We start from the raw sequence: 24,009 nt of genomic DNA on the forward strand, positions 1-24,009 counted from the left end.
AGAATGTTATCCTGACATTCTGATATATCATTAAGTCAGAACATGTTGAGTTCATCAGAAGTTGTATTATACATATGAAATTGCTTGTGTGCTATCCTTTATCCAGATAACTTTTAGAGCTTGCTTTTTTCAGCCAAGTTTAAAGCATTTTCAAGGAATGAAGTTTGATGGGAATTACTGGAGAAATATAATAGGGTTTTTTTCAACTTTCCTTTACATTATCCAGTATGTTCAAACTTTATATATTACAGATTTGTATATTATAAATCACAGGATTTATGTCCTTAAACTTTCTGTCTCTACCTACTTCTCATTTTAAAGATTGTGAAACTGAAGTTCAGAAAGTTTACATAACCAGACCAAATTTATTTGGCAATTTAAGTGGCAAAGCTTGGAGTGAAAATCCATGATCTTTCTTATATTTGATACTGCCTTATGGCTTTTGTTATTACCGATTGTGTTTTGTGACAACTAATTTTCCTTGAGTTGGAATAAATAATTTGAAATTGTTTCAGGTAAAAGAAACCTGATAGGAATGTACTATCTAATGTGTTTATAAGCAATATAACCAGTATTTGGTCAATTTCCAGCATAAAAACAAAAGAATGCCAAAGTGTACAGAAAAAGCATGAAAGTTGAACCATGAAGACCTAAGTTTAGTCACAAATAAGAATCACTCTATGGAAGCCACATGTTCAGACCAGCCATGTTCTCATCTGTAAAATGGAGATAATACTACCCATCTTAACTGCTCCACAATTAGTTTCCAAGGTCGTTCCATAATCTGTCTACAATAAGGAGCAAGGTATACTTGCATATATTTTCCAATGATCAGGAAACATTGATATCTCTCTGAAGTTTTATCAGGATTTATCCAAGCATCTTTTTTGAAAATATCCCACTTAATTTAAACAAGGTGTTCAATAGAGTCATGGCTTTAGTACACAGAAGCAATATTTAAAGGCTTTTCTCGTCTCTAGTAATACTCATGATGAAGAGATGAGTCACAATGCTAGTAGAAAACAAGGATTCATATAGCATTAAGCAAATCAAAAAGAATGAGTAAATGTGGATGAGAACAAAGCAGAGGGTTCGTGTGTGGGACTACACCGGTAGGAATTTGGAAGTAGTCTGTTAGGCAGAATGTCTAATTTTGGCCAAAACAAGAAAATAAAGGAAATTCTTACTAGAGATCTGTGAGAACCTATAAACATTAACAGGCACCATGCAGGCCTTGAGGTCATGAGTTTATAGTAACAGTGCTCCTAACTACAAACTCTAAACAGAAGTATAATTTTTTAACAAAAAAAGCATAACGAAAAAGGCTCATACAGACAAGATTGCCTGGCATGTAGAATCTCTTTCAAAAACCAGACCAGAGAATGAATCCAGAATCATGGTATCAGAGAAGACTACTGATCCAAGTGCCAAGAAACAAAAAGAAGAAATAATGTTATAAACTGGGGAATCGACAGAGGAAACTGCCTTGGAGAAAAACATACTGAGAGAAACAGAGAAAACAACAAATAGTTTGTGAGGAAAATTGATGTTTGATCCACAGCTGTAGGAATCCATTGCCTAATCAAGAAAGAGTGTCCTGTGGGCAGCTAGACAAGCAAGAAGCTTTGTTTTCACTGTTGTCTATCTGTCACTTTGTATCGCAATGAAATTAATGAGCCTGACTCTTTCCTTTCATGACTAGAAAGACTCAGACATCCTGTTCTCTCCCACACCGCAACTACGCAGTTCTCCTGTCAGCGCCATTGTCTCTCTCCAGGTACAGGGAATTCTAAAAATGTACCCACTTGTTTTTAGAATAATAAACAATGTACTAAGGGGAAAATCCTTCCAAAAATAGATAACAAGCCAACATGGCACTTTTGTCTGTTTATTGCTTATACACAACCATGGCCTTAAGTTATAAAATAGCAGGAAAAACATTATATATATATATGTATCCCTTTAGCTGTTACACTTTTATCATAACTGAATCTAATGTTAATAACATCAAATTGCTTAGAAAAGAAATAAGAAGATAGTCAATAGATAGTCAACTGTGAATTATCCAAAAGTTATCAACAGGATCCCTATTCAGTACTTAGAATGTATTTTTCCCTTGGGCTCTTTTGCGAAAGCTAGAAAACAGACTAAGGAAATTTTCAACCAATTCATAGCATCAGAATAAAACCAAATGAAAACAGGATCAGAACACCAGAGCTGTTTATTTTGAAGACTTTCAAGATAAAAGCTGAGAAGAAAGTTACGTTCCATGAGGAGGAAAGGAATGACTCATAACTTGGCTGGAGTTCTGAATTTAGAAATCAAAACTCAGGAGAGACATGCTGAAAATTTTATAGAATAAATGGATTTCCCTTTAACCACAAAATTGTGTTGTTCACAGTGTGATTGAAAACTTACAGACTTCCATGGGCTTCAGGGCTGGTTAGCCCGTGAACGGCCTTCACCTCTGCCAACTTACCTGGCATGACTTTGTGTTTACCAACACATTCCTCCCTGCAGCCTGCAGCTAGCAGCCTCCTGGGCTGACTGTAAAGCCTTATCTAAATCCTCTGGAAGTTGTGCTGAGGTTTATCTCTGCCTGAAGACCCAATAGCATTTTCCACATCAAATTCAGATGCTCCAATGCTGTGAAGATAGAGATGACTTTGCCTTATCGTTTAGAGCAGACTACTATTATTATAGATATTTTATAAAATTAATTATTTGATTGATACATGTGCAGATAAAATGGCCTTCAGCCAACTAACTTTTGTTATCAAGAGTAATCACTGCATTCAGTGAGAAATGTCAGTCACCTTAATAAGTTACTCAGCAGGGGATATGAATTTGTTGGATAAAACATTAAATACTGTAATCAGATTAAGGATATAGGTTCTGGTAAAAATTTATCAAGGCATAGGTTGTGACTGTGCCTATCAAAGCAATATCATTTATTTTCCTGAAGTTTTTATGTATCAAGAGTTTTTAAGAATGTGTGAGCAAAGCGACGCCTTCCCATTTTAGTAAATTTTATGATTTTTAAAATAAAACAATTCTACACAAATTCTACATAAATTAGATTAAAGGATTCTCACTACCACCATCCCATGCCCCCCCCCAAAAAAAAATAGAGAAGGAAAGAAAACAAAGAAATAAGTGGAGCAAAAAGCAAAAGAATTGGGGATCCCAAAATGCTGTTTTCAGTGTAGCAAGCAGAGCTTCAGAGCTCACTTCAAAAGACACCCTCTCCGTGAAGCCATCCTTGAACCCAAAGACACGTTTATCTTGTCAGTTTCCAGCCTGAGACTTATAGAGCCCTTCTGCACCTCTGAATTTTAACTGTTGTTGCCTCCTATCTTTTTCTCATTTTTAGCAAGTTAGTGTTTCCAAGCTTCCAGAGGAAGGAATCTTTATTCTCTGTGTTCTCTATTCTTATATGCACACCCCACATACTTTATGCACATGGGAGATTGTCAATGGCAAGTCAGTGAAAGGGTGAGTGACCAAAGCACTGAGACAGCTTTATTTCCTAGGCAGTGTTGGTGAATTTTGCCCTGATGCTCTGGGAAAGGAGTTTTTAATTTAGAGTCAAATGATCTCCTAGACCTGGGGAACTGTGATTTCAACTGAAGTACCACACATTAACAACTGTGTGAAAATTCACACACACACAAATACACACAGACATATGTACTTTCCCACAAAGATTTCACAGCTTTTATCATTATTTAAGAGGAGCATAAGATTCAAGAGAAGTTTAGATAACATTCTGAAAAATAAGAAAAGATAAGTTTGTTTAACGCCTAGCAGCCAAGAATCAATAGTGATTGGAGCCATTTTAGCCAATAATGAGAAATTCTAAATTCTGACTCCTAACTGGTGAGTTGAATCGTCAATTATATTCTATATAACTTTGTACACTTTTTCAGGTTTTCAGTTAACGTTCTGCTTCCAGAGTTGACTAATGAGGATACTAACCCACTTATTTCCAGAGCGTCTCTCTTTTTTTTCCATTTGCATTTTGTAATTTACAACAAGCTTTAAAATGCCAGGCTTGTTGCTTTGCCAGTTTTTTAAAAATGATTATTCTTGTGTGTTTTTGAAAATTATTCATAAGCAGCCTCAAAAGCAAGGCTTTGAAATACAAATCATCTTTCCTACTAGTTAATAGCACAATAATTATTTTTACATTGTTCTGTGCTCTGTGTCTTGAAGAATCATTATATTGATCTAGAAAGATGATAGATTATTTTGGATAAAACTAGCAGCTGGCAAAAAGCTTCAGTGAGTGCAAGAATGAAGAAGCGTGGAGATTTTTCATAGAATTCATTATGCCAGATATTAGTGCAGTAGTGACACTCATTTGACAAAACAAGTATGTCAAAGATAGAAAATTCAGGAAATTACTCCTGAGTTTTTGTAGTGACCCTAGCAACGGTATTACCTATGTTGTCAGGCAGCTCTGGCTGAAACATTTAGAGCTGACACAAATGGAAAATCTCCTATTTCCCAGAGAGGAAAATACAGCAGGCTGTCTTGTGAGATACGAATTTGAGGGTGTTTCTTAATTTGACGAATGAGAGTGAAACGACAGATAATGAAACGCTGCCCCTAAAAAAGTGAAATTAAGGCAGAAATCTAAAAACCAGTGAGTTATGCCCGAAATGAATCAGGGTCCCAATGTGTAAATTCAAAAAATGTTTGCCAGCCCAGGAGAGAGCAGTTGCTGACTATGAAAGAGAGAGAAGGAATCAGCTGAAGAACCAGAACAGACCTAAAGAGAAGCCCATGGGGATGGTGGCATATTTCAAAGGCTGACCACTCTACTTTCACTAGAGCTCAAGACCACAGCTTTGTGGTTGTCTTTCAAACTAGCTGATGTTCACTGACCTGAGTCAGGCATTTTGGGGAATGCAAAACTGATCTATTTAGAATTTGGAGTGAAGAACTCCCCAGCTGGGGATAGAGCTCAGTGGCACAGCGCCTGCTTGGCAAGCGCAAGGTCCTGAGTTCAATTCCTGCTACCAAAAAAAAAAAAAGACCCACTGCCCATGGCTCCAGGGTGCTCTGTATAACCTGAGTAAAGGACCTCTCCCCAGCTACTCACTCTGTGAATCCAAAGTATAATGTACAGTATTCTGATAGGCAGACTTCACATATAGATATAAGCTTGCCACAGTGCTAATGATTTCCTTTTTAAAATAGTCACTCTACAATCATCTCATTCTTTGTGAAGATTTCATCTTTGATTTTACAATGCTCTGTTAAAAAGAAGGATATTTGAAGCACCTACTTGTAAAAGAATGTCAGGACCTCTTAAATAAATTAGGTTTTTTTTAAATTAGTTTTTTAAAACAATTAGTTTATTCCAAAATTCCTTGGAAGAGATTTTTTCAATGTGTCTTACTTTTTTTACTGTAGAAAGAATACTTTCTAGTTATTTCATCAGTAGATATACTCTTGAAGCATTAAATTTGTTCAAAAGAGCTTTAAGTCATATACGTTCCATTTTAAAATATACCATATACGGTCTAGAAACTGAGTTAGCAAATATGAGAAATTGATTTCTTCTAATAAAGAAAGACCTAATTTTTAACACCTGGAAAATAAATAATAAGCTCAGCATTGTACAGTCCTGCTTAACACTATATCCCAACCCTGAAAAAGATAACATATATAGTAGATGCTCAGTAAATATTTGATTAAGTAATTTTTCTTCATTGCTCAGCTTGTGACTACTCAGAATAACAGCTCTTCTTGACAAGGAGAAATTGTTGTATTTTGTTTACTAACAAAAGACATCTTTGAGGGGCTGGGGATTTAGCTCAGTGGCACAGTGCCTGCCTGGTAAGCATGAGGTCCTGAGTTCGATTCCTGGTACTGGAAGAAAAACAAACCAAAAAAAAACAGTGACAGGGTGGAATTTTAATGAAAATATTTAATATGTTTTTAAATCTGCCACCCCTGAGAATTGACGCAAACTTTTAAAAGTAATTATTATTTAAATGAAGAGAAAAAGAATAGCTTTTCAAACAGAAGTATGTAGAATCAGGCAGGAGATAATAAGTCTGATAAGCAAGAGCTGGTGGAGGGGACGCAGAAATAAAGTCAGGTGAGCCACACGGGAGATGATTCTGAACACTACGCAAGTTTCTGAGATTCTGGATTGGAAAATAGCGACAGAAGACAGTGAATGGGTCAAATAGCAAGGGGAGACATCGAAGGGAGGGTGTATGGGAGATGGTGTCAGGCATCCGCCTTAGTAAAACACACTCAAGAAGAAACAGCAAGACTTGTTCATTAATTGGATTTGGGAGTAAAAATGTCCTCAGTTTCAGTTCCAAAAGGTAGGAGATTATCAAAGCACTGATGGGAGCCATTCGTTGGTTGGGGGGAGGGCTTAAGGACAAGAGGACTGGCGGAGCGCGCTGTGTAGCCCACCTACGCACAGGCGGGGAAGGAAATGTCAGTCTATGGGAGAAACCCATTTCCTTACCTTTTCTGGCTTCTAGCGCCACCTGCATTCTCGGGCTCACAGTCCTTTTCCTCAAAACTAACAGTACAAAATCCTAAAATCTTTCTCTTTGACTCCGAAACTCCTCCCTGCCTCTTTCTTTTCTAAACAAAACCCTAGTGATTACATAATCCAGGATCATCTCTCCTTTTTAAGATCCTTAATTTGGTCACCTTGTAAAGTCCTCCCTAACAAGGTAACATATTCAAAAAACCCAGGAGGGGCTGGGGATTTAGCTCAGCGGCAAAAGCGCCTGCCTGGCAAGGGCAACGTAGTGAGTTCGGTTCCCGGTACCGGAGAAAAACAAAAAAACAAAACAAAACAAAAAACCCAGGAAATAGGACAGAGAAGTCTTTGAGGGGCCATGTACCCTTGCCTACCAACAGGGCTAAATTAAAACCTCAGAAGTTCTTAATTAACTTTGTTTTGACTTAATTCTTGTGGATCAGTTCACCTTTGGATCAAATTATATATGTGAGATTGATTTATTAACTAGAAAATAAAAATAACATTTTAAGAGATTTTTATACTAGTCAGTTGTTTTCTGCTGAAAAGCCTTTAAATTAAATATTAAAATTCTTATTATAAAGTTTTGTTTAATGAGAGTTGGGTAGCAATAAAAAGAAGCTGAAAACTTTCTGCCAGGAGCAATATTTTGATGAAACTATATTTTATATTGAAGAAGTCACTCTTGGAAGAACCTCATAATGTTATTTATTTGCTTCAATAGCTTTTTAAATATAAAATGTTCTTTTACAGAGACTTCAAAACTAGATAAGGATTTTTCCTTTGTATACATGAATAATATGCATACTTTAGCCTAATAACCTAAAAACATATTTGGATGTCTCAAACTGCTCAATCCAAAAAGTTTTTCCTCTGTGAAATTGAAGTAATAATGAACAAAACTACCTTGCAGATTAAATAAAGTAATATACATAGAACTGTAGCATAGCTGTCTGGCTATAATAAGTAAGACTTTAATATATTTTTAGCCTAATCCAAAATATATTCCATGAGATTTGTTAGTATTAAAACATATTTCTGTAAATAAACAATACTATAGATGTTGTTTCTTAGAAAACACTACCAATTTTTAGAATATTTGATTACTCTATATAGCAAAAAAAATTTAACATGACATTCAATTCAAATAATTCCATTTTTTTACCTTATATGTTAACCAATCAGGTTTTTCTCTGAGTCTACAAAATAACTACATTAAGGAGTTTTTTATCCTACCTAAACATGTGAATAAATTGTGAGGGAAATTCTGTTTATTACATCATTTTCAATATAATCTATTTAAAATTAAATTGAAGCTTTTCCAAAGATCAGCTACAGGCAAATCTAGAAGACATCAGTGCTTCACAAAGCAAAGTAGCAGCTGGGCAAGGTAGTACACGCATGTAACCCCAGCTTCTCAGCAGCAGAAGGATTGCAAGTTCCACGCCAGGCCAGAGTGGATTCTACAGGAAATTTCTGCCTCAAAATAAAAGTTCAAAAGGCTGGGGATGTAGTCTGTGGTACAGTGCCTGCCTAGCATATACAAGGCCCTGGATTCAATCCCCAGTAACATGAAAAGAAAAAAAGTCACAGTATGAAAGTTTCTTGGTAGTTTTAAATTACCTTTAAGCTGCACTATTTCAAATTTCTTCTTGTAAACCCATGTTCCTATCTTTTTAACTGCTTCTAATGAAATAAGTTCCTTTGCTTGTACTATTGTCTTTTTGTAAGCTTGGCACACTATCTTCTTTCTCTTATCTTTTGTAATGTAACAGACTTTAATGTAGTTCTCGGAGAGACTGTCGTAAAAGTCTGACCAGGAGAACAGTTTATAAGTTTCAAACTGAAGGGTCATTATTAACACAGTCTTACCTGAAATGAATATATGGGTTCTCTTGTTTGTGCATGCAGGATTTTAACTAGATGAGCAGAGGTAGAAGCATTTAAATGAACTACTACAATGGTTATGTAATGGTCATGTAAACATTGGTTACATGAGCTTACTTTAACTCACATTTTCCAAAAAGACATGAATTGTTTAATGAGATTAGAGAACTATAAGAAAACATGTCTTTGGGCAAGGGCTTTTCTATAACATTCATAAAAATATTTCTGTGGCTGAAAACACAATGTCAGAAGTTGTGATTTCATATGTCCTTTGATTAATATCTGGTATCCAGTTATCAGCAAAAAATAATATACAGAGTGAATATTTTTCACTGTGAAGCTAAATGCAGAGGAAAAACAGGCAAGAGTGTGTTTCCTCAGTTTTAAAGAGAGGTTAATTCTAAGTGTTTTCACTTTATCGGAGTCCTCCTGACATGTTCAACAATCATTGCTACTAATGATGTTTATGTGGGCTGAAGTAAATTACACTTTTACTTATCATTTCAGCACCCAATGTCTTTTTTTATTACAGCAGACAAATCTAATTACTTCTTCCTGATTAATCTCAATAGGTGTGATTTGAAGCATGAATAAGTCCTTTCCAGTCAAGATGAAATTCTAAGTATTTCAATGAAACTTCAGGTTTTTTTTCTAGGTACACTGTTTGTGTGTCAAATCAGAAGGTATATTAACCATGAACAAATGGACAACTGAATAGATCACTTTCAGTATATTTATTTATATACATTAACATGTCAAGCACAGCCTGTAGATTGATGTCTTTCCTTTTCTCTGATATCATCTCTTCTTTCTCTATGGTCTCTCAGCATTTTCACTGAACTCTTCTCAGTGTATCCATTTCTTTTTCTTTATATGTGATTAGCATACGTGTTTTGTGTCCCCTCTTATTCCCCAAGCTTTACCCACTATACTGTGTTCTATGCCTTCAATATAGAGAAATAATAGCTAACAGTAATAGAGGACTTGCTATGTACTAGAGGACATTATCGCCTTTATACTATACTAACTTTTTAAAATCTTTAACCAAATGAAGTGGGCATCACTGTAATAGTCACTTTATAGAGGAGGAAATAGAAAAATCAGAGCAGATAAACAATCTGGCCTGAGTCACATAGCCTCTAGTTGGCCATCCCCAGTTTTACTGAACGTATCGTCATTTCCTACCTCTGTACACTCCTGGCAGGAATGTCTCCCCCATGAATGCCTTTCAGAGGACCAAGTACTTATTCCAAACTTTCACTGTGAGGATTTTACCTTTGCTTTTCTGTGTAATTAATATTTGCCCCTCCATCGTCCCATAATATATTAATATAACAAAGAAAATTTCATAGATGAATTATAGCAATGAATATTTATTAAGTGTTCACAGTGCCAAGCACTGCGTCTTACTATCTAATCCCCTGAAGGGTTATGTGAGAAGGACCAGCACTCCACAGATGAGGAAGCTGAGGTAGAGACAGGTTAGGTGACGTGCACAGGGTCCCACAGCTGACAGCTGGTAGAGTCAGGATTTAAAATCAGAGATCAAACACCAGAGTTGTGCTCTGAATAAAAGGGGTGAACTAATGGACATTCTGCTTACAGTGTCCAGGAAAGCAATTGGAGGAGATGACATTTGACATCTGTGGAAAGGTAAAGTAGAAAAAATAAGAACGACAATTCAGGCAGGGGACGGATGTGGATAAGATACAACAGAACAGTCTACCCGAAGTACAAGAAGTGCTCAATAAATAAAATTGAAGGGTCTCATTTCTTTCCAGTGCACAAGTTAAAAGGTTTCACATGTCTGATATTTTATTACTAATGATTCTGTTCATTTGTTTTCTTTCAGTGCCACCGTGGGCCTTAATTGCCATAGCCATAGTTGCAGTCCTTTTAGTCCTGACCTGCTGCTTTTGTATCTGTAAGAAATGTTTGTTCAAAAAGAAAAACAAGAAGAAGGGAAAGGAAAAGGGAGGAAAGAATGCCATTAACATGAAAGATGTGAAAGACTTAGGGAAGACCATGAAAGATCAGGTAATGTACACATCCCTTATTTATTCTTGGATTGTTTTGTAGAAAATTAATAAGTGGATGGTTTACTGCTTAAGCCAGATAATTAGAGGAGTAAACAACCTGCAGCTACAAGTCATTACACTAGAGATGCTTTTGTAATCGTTTAGTCAGGCAGCCATGTGGCAGGGCGTTGCACTCTCCCCCACATACATAATTGCCAGAGGACAGAACCCACTCTTGGTGCACCCAGAAGAACACAGTGTTTGCTTGGTATTTTTAGTCCATCCTGACTCAGTGTAGTTACAAAAATGAAACAAAGAGTATCTAAGTGTTTTCCCTCTTGGGCAGGAGACCTTTCTAACTTCTTCATTGTTTGTAGCCACTGTTAAATAACTGAGTATTATAGTCATTCATCATACTTGATGAAAGCTATCATTCCTACAAACCCATCCAGCTCAGCCTGTAGATCTCAGAAATAATGAGTTATACAGGAGAAGGAGAAGATGAGCTAGTAGTAAGGAACAGGACAGAGCCTGAAGACAAAATTCTTATTTCCTCACAGAGAGACCATAATTAAAACCATAACTCTCATTATAAAATGCATCTGGCTGGTTATCTTCCCAAGCCTTAGGAAGTTATTTAGATATCCTTTATGCTGCTGTCCATTTTTAACTAGACTATTTAACTGAACAATTTAGCTCAAGATAAAGTTTACCATAAATAATGACTACCAAATGCCTCTTCATTTGGGGGATGATATTTATATTGCATATTTCTAAAGAACACTTAATTCATATGAATATAAATGCAGAGATTTTTCATAGAAATAGCAGCTATTTGCAGTCATCAGCCGTTCCCAGGAAATAGCACACAGTTTTATCAGTTCATCTTACAGTACTAGTTGCTATTAATTGAACCTATAAATAAATGAGTCTCCTGAAGAACAATGTACACATTTTAAATACATCTGCATAGCTTCCTAGCGAGACATACACTCAGAGCCCGAAGCCCCACTTCCCAATTTGAGTTTGAGACCCTTTTCCCAGACATTGCAGTATTTGTGAACAATAATTTCACAATGGTTTGGCTTCTTCTTCCTGTGCCTTTGATTAGTTTCAGAGCTGTGGGATGGATGTTAGAGGTGATACACTCAGAGAGTTTTGGCCTCCGAGTAGCAAACGTTCGATTTTTCTGACAGTCCCTAATGATTGTCACAAAAGCCCGTGCACATATACTCAACTACAAATGTCTAGTAAGGATTTTTCTTTCTGTTTAATTTATTAAGTAAGAAACTAAAACTTGAATCATGTCTTGCTTTATTTCAACAGTTTCCAGAGCAAGCAGGATTTGATAGAGATGTCTTTAAAATGTCTTTCAACATTTTATTGGGGAATTAAGTATGGAAATAACATCCAAGATGGACATAGTCTGAAAAATATGAATATTATTTTAGCAATATGTGTGAAAACAATAATTTATGTACGTAATACTCTCATTTTCATAGTTGCCTAAATTTCCAACATAGTTTTTCTATATCCTAGAAATAGCAATTGAAAGCATTGAATAATGTTAATTGATAATTATAGAATTTATTCCTAGAGTAAGAAATCTATATTTTAATCTGTGGAATTTGTTCTGTATGATACAAGATTCTAATTTATAGCATACAAGTGGTTACCCCTGTTACAACCTGGATAAATGACCAAAATCCCAAATATACAACTAACGATGGTTCACTTTTTATCAGTCACTATCACCTATTCCTTTGGATGCGGAGGGGCAGAGAAAAAAATGAGTCAAATCAAGAAGTACTTATCATAGCTTACAATAAGCTATGCTATTGCCAAGTATTTCAAATTTCTACCACGAAAAAGTATTTTTAATTATATTAAGTAGATCAGTTTGTCTAGGACTTTAGCTAGGTGTTATTTTTAAGATATGAACAGTTAAATGTAAAAACTGAAATATTATTTGAACAAGTGAAAACAAGTCACAACAATAATTGTACAACAGTAGGTTACGCTGCTATTCCAGTCCAACAGTACTAACTACTAATGACTTCTAACATTTTATGAAGAGGGAGGATAGAGAAGAAAAATAAGATATGCAGGTTTTAGGAGAAAGAATGACATGTTACATAGTTATCATCACACGACCAAATTCAACACAGCAAAAGCACAAATTGAAATTTTTTAATTAATTATATTTTCAAAGTATTTTAAGTAAGATGTCAAAGTGAACATGAGGCAGAGAAAGATAGTTTACACCTCACATTTAAAAACAGGACAGATAAGAGAGAGGTTTTAAATATAACTTCTTAAATTATATCTAGGCTAGGACATAGGCTCTAGGGCAGTCAGTAAGTTTTTCCCATTTCAATCCATATCAAACTGACAAAAATTCAGATTTCGGTGCTGATGGTTTTATGTCCCTGTGGTAAGGTTTTGTATGAAAAGAAGCATTTGAATACATCAGCAGTGACTGGAAAAGCAATCCTAGGTAGTATATTTATGTTCCATAAGGCATATACCTCACGGTTCTTTTCGATGCCTTGAAATTTGAGAACACTAAATTTTTTTTTTACAGAGGGAAAATATCAACATGTAAAATCATAGGTCTGCAAAGGTCATTTCTCCACGGTTTTCACTAATGTGTGTGGATGTTTTAATTTTTATTTCTTCCTTCTGTGTTCTCCTTATCTGTGTTGTGTCTCATGACTGTTCTGGACTGTCCCTTGCGGTAGGTTTTCTCTGCTATTAGACATCCCTAGTCAAGCTGAGATACATTTAGCAGCCTGGCAGCTGGGCTCCACAGCTGAGGGCACACCATTCTGACACACATCAAGAGGCTGAACTAAACTGATTTTTTTAAAGATAAAGTGTCGCCATTTTAAATATCCCTATTATAGATTCCTATAACAGTATTAGAAAGCTCAAGTTTTAAATTGACAGACACAAGGAAAATTATGTCCTTGTGCAACCTTTTTAGTATGTCTTATGAAATCCCAATCTGGACCATGTACTTAGACTCAACAAATGCTCTTTCTGTTGCTTACAAACTAAACACCTTTTGAATGTCCACGTAAACCATAAGAATTTGCATAAAACCTTTGAAATTAAAAATAATACCTGACATTCCCAGAACAACTTTTGGTACTGCATTTTACTAAGCCTCAGAATTGTGAGATTTACAAAGTTTTTCTTTTGGATTTTGTTCCATGGGGGATAAAATATTGTAACAGGTACTGATTTAACAGGTCTGAATTTAAATCTGATGGTAGAGAAATTGTTTTGCTTGAACTCAGCCTTTGGGATAGAAATAGACTTAAACGCTTCCATGATGAACAGTAACACAGAAATTATTTAAAAATTTAGCCCTTTTTCATGCAGAATAATTGCAGGGGTGGTTCTGCACTTTCTATTCCTGCAAAAACCACTTGGAAAGAAGACTTACTATCTCAATTAGTTCAAATTGCACTGAGCTGAAGCATGATATATACATGGTCAGTTCTAAAGAGACTTTCAAAAAGTATTTTAATTCATAGCTTTTTATTGTGCTCATAGAGTAACATATAGATTTTCCAGACAGAAATATGCATTGAATAGTTGCTGTTATTTAAAAAAAAAATGAAAATCTTACAGCGAGCCAAATTACCTCAGCTGCAATTTTCTAAGCACATCCTCTACGACAGCGCTAAAGACTTATACACAGCTAAGGCTTACACAGGGCATGGAAATCTGTGGCCTAAAGTTTCCTAATTCAATTCATTGGCCTTGGCATTTCACTCACACATTGTCCATTTAGTGACCCCCCCCCAATTTCTCAAGTTAAGAGAGTAATACAGATTCTTAAAATAATTTTGTGGTTTCCTGCCTTTGGTTAGTAAACTAACATTTTAATATTCAAAGAAACATTCAAGTATAAACTTTCTAAATTAAATGGTGTGTGGCTAAACAAATTTGAAAAGATTTCTACACAGATATATGTAATAGTAGTAATTTTCAATTTTCTAAACTTTCGGTGGGATCCATAAAAATTTCAAGAAGCGTGAAAGAAGAGACATCTCTGACAACAGCTCAACTTCCTGTTTATATGACCTTCTCAACAGAGAGTGGATGTAAAGAATTCTAGTAATCTGGGATGAACCCAACACTCAACTTCTTAAGATCACAATAAAATTAGCTGAGAGAGGCCAAAATCTTATAAATTCAAGAACTCAAGTTGCCATTTCGCAAACCACTGAGGGTCTTTGTGGAAGTGAGTGAATGAGGAAAGGATCTCTCTTTTGAGAATGATGAATAGAACAGAGAAAAGGACCTGCGGTGTGGGAATGGGTGTGGGCATGGGGATGAAGGTAGGAAGGTCTGATGACTCTGACCTAAAGCCTGGTTATACTTTTTACATTTGAGTCCTGTAACTATACTCAAATTCACTTGGAGAGTGGCAATAGTTAAGATTCCTCTGCTCTGTCAGACATGTGAAGCCGTCTGCTGTGCATATATATTATCTTGATTTGTATATATACTCTTTTGAGTTATATATATATATATTCTCTCTGTCTCTCTCACTCACACACACACACACACACACACACACACTCACAAACAAAACAGTGAAAATGCCAGAACCAAAAGCTAGGGAATAATATTTGCTACATATAACAACCACAACAATGTTGAAATTACAAAAGTATAAAAAGCTTGTACACATAATAAGAAATAAACACAATAAAAAATGTACCAGGGCTGGGGATTTAACTCAGTAGTGCAGTGCCTGCCTGGCAAGCATGAGGTCCTGAGTTCCGCTGCCGGTACCAGCAAAAAAATTGTATCAAAGGATACATATAGGTAGTTCCCAGAAGGTAAAAATATAAATAGTTAATATAAAGATATTTAATTTTTTAAGCTGAACTAGTGATCAAGGAAATATAACTTTTTTTTTTTTTTTTTTTTTTTTTTACGATTCTGGGGATCGAATTCAGGACCTTGCACTTGCCAGGCAGGTGCTTATGCCACTGAGCTATATCCCCAGCCCCCAGAAATGTAACTTTTAATAATCTTGAATTTTAAATAATTTTAATTTGTAAAATTCTAAGTAACTTTAATGTATAAATATGTAATTGTTCTAATTTCTTTGAAGCAATAAAATGTATATTCTTATTGAAAATTTCAAATAGTAAAAACCTTTATATCCTTTGATATTTTTGACAAAACTTTTACATATTAGAAAAATGTTATACATTTTGATTTTGAAAGTGGAGCATTTGAACATACTTTATGAGATAATGAGCTTTCTAGTCTTTCAGTTTGTATTACACCTAAATTTTGTTATAAAAATTATCTAATCAGTCAGACTGAGTTTTGAGAATTCAGTACCATGAGCTGTTTGTTCCTTAAGGAAAAATGAATTTCCAAACCAATTTGAGTTTTTGACAAAAGTGCAAACACAACTCCTTTTATCTCTTTATGTCAAACAGACTTGTAAATCAATTTAATTCAGCCTAGCTTTCTGTGGAGCTGTTATGGAAATAAGATGGTGAACTTCAACTGGAAGTGGAACTTTTCTCTAAACATGCATTTGCTGGTAGCATGTTGGGGTTTTTTTTTGGTTTTTTTTTTTTTTGTCTTTTTCCTTAGCCATTACAACTGTATATGTGAAACATCGATAATTAAAATTTTCCGAGGTGCATTTGAATACTTGTTTTCATAGAGGATATACGGAAATAAAAGACCGTGCCCTTTCTGGAAATTACTCCACTGCATGTAACAATACTGTTGTAAATGATGCCAAACATCTTTTTAAACTATAAGAATGTGAAATCCGACCTGGTTAATAGCATGTTTACCACACTAGAGAAAGAAAGCAGTTTTATCAGGGCCAAACGTAGTAGCAAGTTGACATTTTCTTTGCAAAAATTTTACATTTATTGCTTGCAGTCTTCTGAGGGGCTTTTTCCATTGCTTCCATGTTGCTTGCTGATTGGGGAAAAAATTCCGTGCGCTAATGGAATTTAAAAAATATGTAAGCAGCAATTGTGAATGTGTGTCAGACAAAATCAATCTTAGTGCTTGCTGCTGACAGCTGGGAAGTATTACTCGCAGGCCAATTTAACTTGGAACTAACTCGAATTCAATTGATTTCTCATGGAACCCCTTTTCCTACCCCTAGGCCCTGAAGGATGATGATGCTGAAACTGGATTGACTGACGGGGAAGAAAAAGAAGAACCCAAAGAGGAGGAGAAACTGGGAAAGCTTCAGTATTCCCTGGATTACGATTTCCAGAATAACCAGGTCTGGGGTTGGGGGGTGTCTTCTAATTCCATTACGCTCTCAGAAATTACCAAGTAGAATCGAAGCAAGATACTTCTTAAAACATTTTGTTTGCTGCAAAGGGAAAATGCAATTACCAAAGCTATTGATGAAATAATTTCTAAATACAGGCAGTCTCCTACTTGCTAATTTAACTTCTGGTAATTAGAATTCACAGTATTCAAATGATTACATGTACTTATGGCACTTACAATAGACAGGCAGAATACAAATTAACTTGAAGAAGTCAGTCTGCTCCTGAGAGCTCCCAGCCAGTCTTGTCCCCACAGGTCCCTCATCCTGAGATGGAAAATCTTCCATGGACTTGATGGATTTAGATCCAAACAGGGTGACGGGCCTTTGAGTGCAGCTACCAGTCAAACCAAATCTTTAAGAAATAATATAATGGTTCCATAAGAAATCAAAGAGGAAAACTGATGATGGTCTATGAATTTAAGGGCAAAAATGCCTTAGAAGTAACCAAAGAAAACTGCAAAACAGGAATTCTTAATTTTCTTGGAAAGTGGTGAAGGTCCATTGAGATAAATAACCTGACCTACCTTTTATCAACTCCAGTTACCAAGGATGTTCAAAGATAACTGTTAAAAATCTCCCTCTAAAATTCTTCTGGGATCTATGACATTGAAGATGTCCCTGTACCTTCTGAATTATTAGAGAAATTCACCAAGACAGCAGAAACATGTACATTCAAAATCAAAGTGTCAAGAATGCTTAGGTCTGCAGTAATGGCAAAGCTTTTAGAGCCTTTTTTTTAAAAAAGAGAATAAGAAAAACAATGATAAGGAACAGCAGACTGTGACATGCATTGCCATAGGTTCACCACCACGGGCCGCGGATAGAGCCCTTCTCCAACTAGAGGAGTTTAAATACCTGTAGTTCATTTTTCACTTGTAATTTTAGGTGAAAAAGAACTGGTAGCCATAAATACAATTACTACTAGTACACACATGCAAATGATATTCAGTTTGATGAGCAATGAATGATGAATCAATCAATTACTAATCCTCAACTTTGATGACTAATGTCCAAAGTCAGAGCTCTAAGCAGTTGCAGAAATTCTGTGCTTTACTTAGTAATGGACAGCTCAAATAATATCTTCTACTTTTGAAGTTTCAGAGAGTTCTTCATGAAGGATTCATGGATCCACTCTGCTAAAATTATATTTGGTCAGCTTCAGTATAGGCCTAGCTCATTATTCCTAGAATTCTGAGAATCAGTTCATTGGTATGGATTTATAAGTATGAGTTAATAGAAGTTTATAGGTATATAACTTATAGGAATTAAATATATCATGCAATGTCATTTTTATCACTAATACCAAAATTTGTTCATCATTTCGTACATGAAATTTGCCATTGGAGATATATCTTCAATATATCTCCAATGTATTTTCCTAATTTATTCTCTATATTTTTTCCCAGTAGAAATCTAGTGGTTATGCTATCCATTAGTCATAATTTCAAAATTTCAAGATTGGCTTTAATTACTTTAAGCATCATTTTACTCAGTTGTAGAATTTTTAAGAATATTAATAGCACCACATTTCTTCTTACTCAAATATGAGTACATTTCCTACTCCTTTTCAATCAAATCTTGAATTTAAATATAGTTTATCCTGCAAATCTAGAACATTCTCCCTGATGAAATTTTTAACTTATGCATTTTTTCCAAATATTTTTAGCTAATTTGATTTATAAAATGATTCCTAGGAATCAGAGAAGACAAAATATGATGAAATTTGCAGATAAAATTGTAGTCAAATGTATATATTTGCTTAATTCAACTAAAAGACAACCCTAAAATACTTTAATGGAAAGCCTTTTGTGGGGAAGAGAAATGTGATCATCTTTTTTTTTTTTTTTCCTTTGGTTTTTCTCCGGTACCAGGAACCGAAATGCGATCATCTTTTGGCAGAAGTCAAAGGAAGATTGGAAAAAATCCATCCCTTATTAAAAAATAATTCAAAATCTAAAATGATCTCATTTTAAAGAATTCCAGCTATATTTTTAGTGTTTTACCCAATCAAATGAAAATTGGTTACAAAAAGTAAGAATGAAAAACTTAGATCTTTTTATTCACATTATCATGTATTACCAAAAACAAATTTAGCAAACCAGAGATAAACTACTTGTTGTCTTTATTAAGCATGTCTTTATAATCTAATGCCTACTTTAGCTATTCTTCAGCCATCTGTCTGTTTTATATAACTACAATCCAGCAGCCATTGCTACTATTGTAAAAATGATTCCCCCAAACAGATACTGAACCTTTAAAATGGAAACAACATTTTCATTCAGGCCATGATCCACACTAAAAAACAAACTGACGATCTCAACTGCACTTAAGAATATGGTAGTCAGTATTACAAAAAATGAGTGAAAAATATTTTAAGGAGGTAAATTTGCTTTTCAGTCTTGGCTAAAAAGTCACAAACTCAAATTTTCAAGATCATAAGTGAAAACCTATAAGGTAACCATGTTTACTGAATAATTAGAGTCTACATTTGTTCCCCAGACATACGTAAACCAGTATGTTAATACAAAATCTCTGATAGCTGGATATCTAAAATAATTCACTCATACTTTTATTCTTTACAAAATATTAAGTGCCATAATATTCTAAGATTTCCAATGAGATTTAGGATTATATAAGTGAGAATATAGACTTGAACAAATGCAGAGATTTCTGATTTGCTTGGAAAGCTCAGAAATAGTTACTTAGCATTAAAAACCATCTGTCCACTCCCCTTCCTCTTTATGAATTTTAAATTATATTTCTTTTATTCTATGTTCTACATTTAAACACAATATTCTTTAGCTAAGTCATTCTACTGTAAGTTAATATAAAAAGTAACCAGCCCTCAAGTAAAGTCAAGTATGAAAAAAGTTGAAGATATCTTTTTTTATTTCAAAATGCTACTCAATTTCTAAGAAATTTCTATTTAGTTGTTCTGAGACTTTAGTAAAGAATTAAAATGTCCTACTTTGTAATTACAGACTTGTGATTGTTTAACAATTTATTTCCACTTATAAATCATGCCCTGGAAAGAAAAACAATGCACAAGAGCTTTTAGCAACTGGAAAGTTATTTGATTGCTACCCTTTTGAAAATATGAGTTCCATATTAAACTGTAATCAGCAACCTTTTAAAAGCCTCTTTTGTGCTTGAAACTAGGCTTCCTAGAGCCTGCATCTGTCATAATTAGATTTTTGAAGTCTAGATAGCTCATTTCATTTGCCTTCTGTGTTCAGATTCCTAAGAGAGTCAAAGTTTATTAAAAGCAAAGAGGAATGAGGCAAAATCACAATATGCAGCTCCGCGAACAAACAGTCTTTTCCAAATCGTCCACCAATGTTTGTGCATGTTTTCGCTGCTTCATTTCAGCTGCTGGTAGGGATCATCCAGGCTGCTGAACTCCCTGCCTTGGACATGGGGGGAACATCTGATCCTTATGTGAAAGTGTTTCTGCTTCCTGATAAGAAGAAGAAATTTGAGACAAAAGTCCACCGAAAAACCCTTAATCCTGTCTTCAATGAGCAATTTACTTTCAAGGTACTTTTAAAGTATTACCTATAACTTTCCTTTGTTTTAGGTAAAAGACAGTGTTATCCTACCACATATATAGACATGCACATAGACACCTATTCATGGGCTCACAGTAACTGTATTTAGAATACTTTACATTTTTATCTTCAACCTGGTGAACACTCGATATTGCATTTAGATATGGCCAAGGTAGGGTTCAACTTTGTCTTTTCAGAATGGAATGTAGACTGATATAAGACAAGGATGTCACAGTCACATCTAAAAAAGGAGGTCTGCTTCTATTGAGCCAATAGGCTTGACCTGTGCCAGCACCAAATCATTATCGTTGTCATTGTCATCCAAAGAAATGAGGTCATTATTTTTGAGTTTCAAAGTTCTTGAAAAATAGGTAAACCCAGATGCATGCTGACTTGGTTGGTTTTTTTTGTTGTTGTTGAGACAAAATATCTAACGCCCAAAATGAAGGAAGGAAAGGTTTATTTAGCTTATAGTTTGTGGAGGTTTCAGTCCATACTTGGCTGGCTCTGAGGCAGAAGATAACAAAGCAACAAGAGCAAAGGGGTGAATGGCAACCGAACAGCAAACAGCCAGAACAAAAGGGAGGAATGGTGGCAAGCAGCCTCTTTTTTTCTCCCTTACATTGTAAACAGGCTACCCCCACCTAAGGGGCGTGTAGCTCTCACATAATCTCTATGTCTTTTTTTTTATAGGCCCAGGACGTATATAAAGTAAGCACCCTGGCTTTCTGTTGAGTCTTAGCCAAACCTCTAGACTCCCCAAGCTGACACAATGTATCAACCATAACAGAGTTTCAAAGTTCTTGAAAAATAGGTAAACCCAGATGCATGCCCACAATTAAGTCAGCTATGTTCCACAGGTTGAATGCTATAGATATTATTCTTATTAAAAAATTCTGTAGATGCATGGGAAATGTGAACACTCTGAAGCCATTCTTATTGGTAAAAGGATATGAGCATGTTGTTTTTCCACATTTCTAGCATTTTTACTTTACTCTAGGCTCTTCTCTGATGCTCTTCATCTTGTTATGATGCCCTCCCTGACAAACAATAATTACCAGAGGTTCTTGCCAGACAATCGCTGGTCAAGAAATCACTTCCTGCAGACCTTAGGGATCTTTCTAGCTATTGGCCTGAAGTCATTCAAAAAACAGTTCTTTTGGGGAATATGTGAAATTTTTTTAAAGTGCATTACTTAGAACAATATGTTTTTGAAAAGTGAAATGGCTGTGAATATGCCAGCAGGCTTATTCAAAATCTCCCTGCCCGCCAGCCAGGCTTAGAGAGAGCGTGTGCCTCATGTTGGCAAGCAGTCTGGTAGGAAATAAATTGATGAAATTGAAAGCATGAGTCATTTTCTCGAACTCTGTTTTCAGTTTTGCAAAGGTGCGATGTCTTTTATTTCCTCTAAAACTTGAGTTTTCAAAACAAAATCCCTTATGTATTGAATAACAGTATCTAAATACTATAGTTTCTCTATATCCGGACAAGCAGCAGTAAAAGCACTCTGAAAAGTCTGAGTTTATGAAGAGTTAACCATTTTGGTCGACACAAAATGTAAAGTGAAAATAAAATTTTTAAATACTGCAAATAGTGATCAGAGACATATTTGACAATACATATATTAATCTTTATTCAGATTGGCAGTTTCCTTTTTTATTTTTTATTTTAAAAATTAAAAAACTGACAGAACAACAATGAAGACAAAATCAAAACAACACAAAAACAACAGAAATGATACATGACCTCTAAACAAAATGATAGAAATTTACAGTGGTTGCTATATTACATACTATTATCATCAAAAAAAGCCCAGGTCCTGATGGATTCACAGCTGAATTCTATAAGAAATTTAGAGAAGATTTAATACCAATTCTTCTCAAACGTTTTAAAGAAATAGAAAGGGAAGCAATTCTCCCAAACTCATTCCTGGAGGCAAGTATTATCCTGATAACAAAACCAGAAAAAGAACATTCAGATTGGCAGTTTCTAACTAGATTTTAGTAAGAAAATTTGAAATAATACTGGGAGGCCTTATTTTGAGTTATCTGCATATTAGTAGTTTTTAGGACTTCAAGAAATAGAATTTGTAATTATCTACAGACTTTTATAGGTTCCATTTTATTTCCTTTTTTGGAAGGTTGATCAAGCCATAAATAAATTTAAAGTGCAATACACTTGACATTCTTAAGATATATATCAATTTTTCCAGAACACAGATTAATTTCTCCAGTAAACATTGTAGATTCTACATCTTAAAATGCCAAGAGGCAGTGTGATGTAAGCATAGAATAAGGGAGTTTAAAGAAGACTGACTTTAGAAACAATTCAATCTACTTAACAAGAACTCAACATGCCCCAAACTAAATTTTTCTCCAAAACAAATCCCTGCCTAAAGCAGATATTAATCAATGAGTAATAAATATGTCCTACGTGCTTAGTATGTGGTACATGTTTTATATATATTTAATTGTCGTCCGAATGGCACCATGAAGTAGGTGTTATCACAATTTGATACACAAATTAAGGTTTTCTCACTTGACCCAAGTCTTTCAGCTACAAAGTTGAGAATCCTGTGTATCTCTGTCCCCAAAACTATATTTTTGACCATTGTTATTTTAGTATAATCAAAAACCCTAGAGAGATTTTAGAAATACAATGAAATTTAAGGGTTCAATATTTCTAAATTTTCTTATTTCTCCCTTTGAAATTCACTATTTGGAGGCATTTTAGATTTCTTCTAAAATGGAAAAAGCATTATACCTAGTTTTAATAAAAAGCATTTCAATAAAATAATAATATTTTAATAAGATAATCAGATTCCAAGCACGATAAATGACCAAAAATAAACTCATTGGAAAATTTAAACCTTTACAGTCAGATATTCTTCCTTCCCTTCTTACTACCTAGAGTTAATTGAGAAATGTTTCCTGGAGCATATGACAGCCATTTACACTGACAAAATATGAAGTGTGTGAAAATTGATCAAACCTTTAATACAAGTCTAAATAATTTCTTAATTAGACATTTCTAGCCAGTTACTGAAGAGTAGCTTACTTGGATTGCACTGCTTTTCCCTGAATATTAAAAATGTCACTAATAAACTTCCCAACCCATAGCATCTGTCCCAGATATATTTGAACAGCTGGAGAATTCATCAGTTCTTGGCCTTTTGCCACTGTTAATCCTAAAGAGTGTCACACCTACGAATGAACTTCAAGATCTATATTATAATGAATGTCTGATATTCAAAACATCAATTTTCTAGTCAGTTCATGTCAATCAGCAAATTATTTTAGAGAGTAGGTGAGGCACCTTGTGAATTTCATTACAGCCTTCCATTCCTAGCATATCATTTAAGAAGTCAGTGCTTCATTAAAACATGGTGCTCACAGTCTGGAAAGAGTTAGTGGAACTTCTGAAATAAATTATCTACTGCTAAGTGATATCCTGACAATATAACTTACTATAACTTATAACAGTGATGTCTTACTTTTCTCTCCTTGCTGAAACAAAATACCAGATACCCAAAGTTAAAGGGGGAAGGTTTACTTATCTCGCAGTAGTAGCGGTTTCAGTCCATAATTGGCTGGCATGGCAAACAGGCATCACAGAGGAGAAAATGTTTATGGTGGGCAGAAGGTACCAAAGTAAGAGCAAGCAAGGGCCAACCACAGGTCTCTCTATCCCTTG

The 24,009-nt window shown here is 34.9% G+C and overlaps 1 protein-coding gene across 4 annotated transcripts in view; it reads left to right on the forward strand.

Moving 5' to 3' along the window:
• Syt1 (synaptotagmin I) overlaps nt 1–24,009 on the forward strand; it is a 532,145-nt gene that overhangs the window by 369,550 nt on the left and 138,586 nt on the right. For 3 of the 4 annotated variants that reach the window (XM_005374356.2, XM_005374358.2, XM_005374357.2), the window contains 3 exons: nt 10,260–10,444; nt 16,592–16,714; nt 20,138–20,305. In XM_005374356.2, coding sequence (XP_005374413.1) covers nt 10,260–10,444; nt 16,592–16,714; nt 20,138–20,305 — 476 coding nt within the window. The remainder of the gene's footprint in view (nt 1–10,259; nt 10,445–16,591; nt 16,715–20,137; nt 20,306–24,009) is intronic. The other variant, XM_005374359.2, reaches the window with a different exon arrangement.

This window comes from Chinchilla lanigera, unplaced genomic scaffold (assembly GCF_000276665.1).
Source record: "Chinchilla lanigera isolate Chin_1 unplaced genomic scaffold, ChiLan1.0 scaffold00004, whole genome shotgun sequence".
Classification (NCBI taxonomy): Eukaryota; Metazoa; Chordata; class Mammalia; order Rodentia; family Chinchillidae; genus Chinchilla; species Chinchilla lanigera.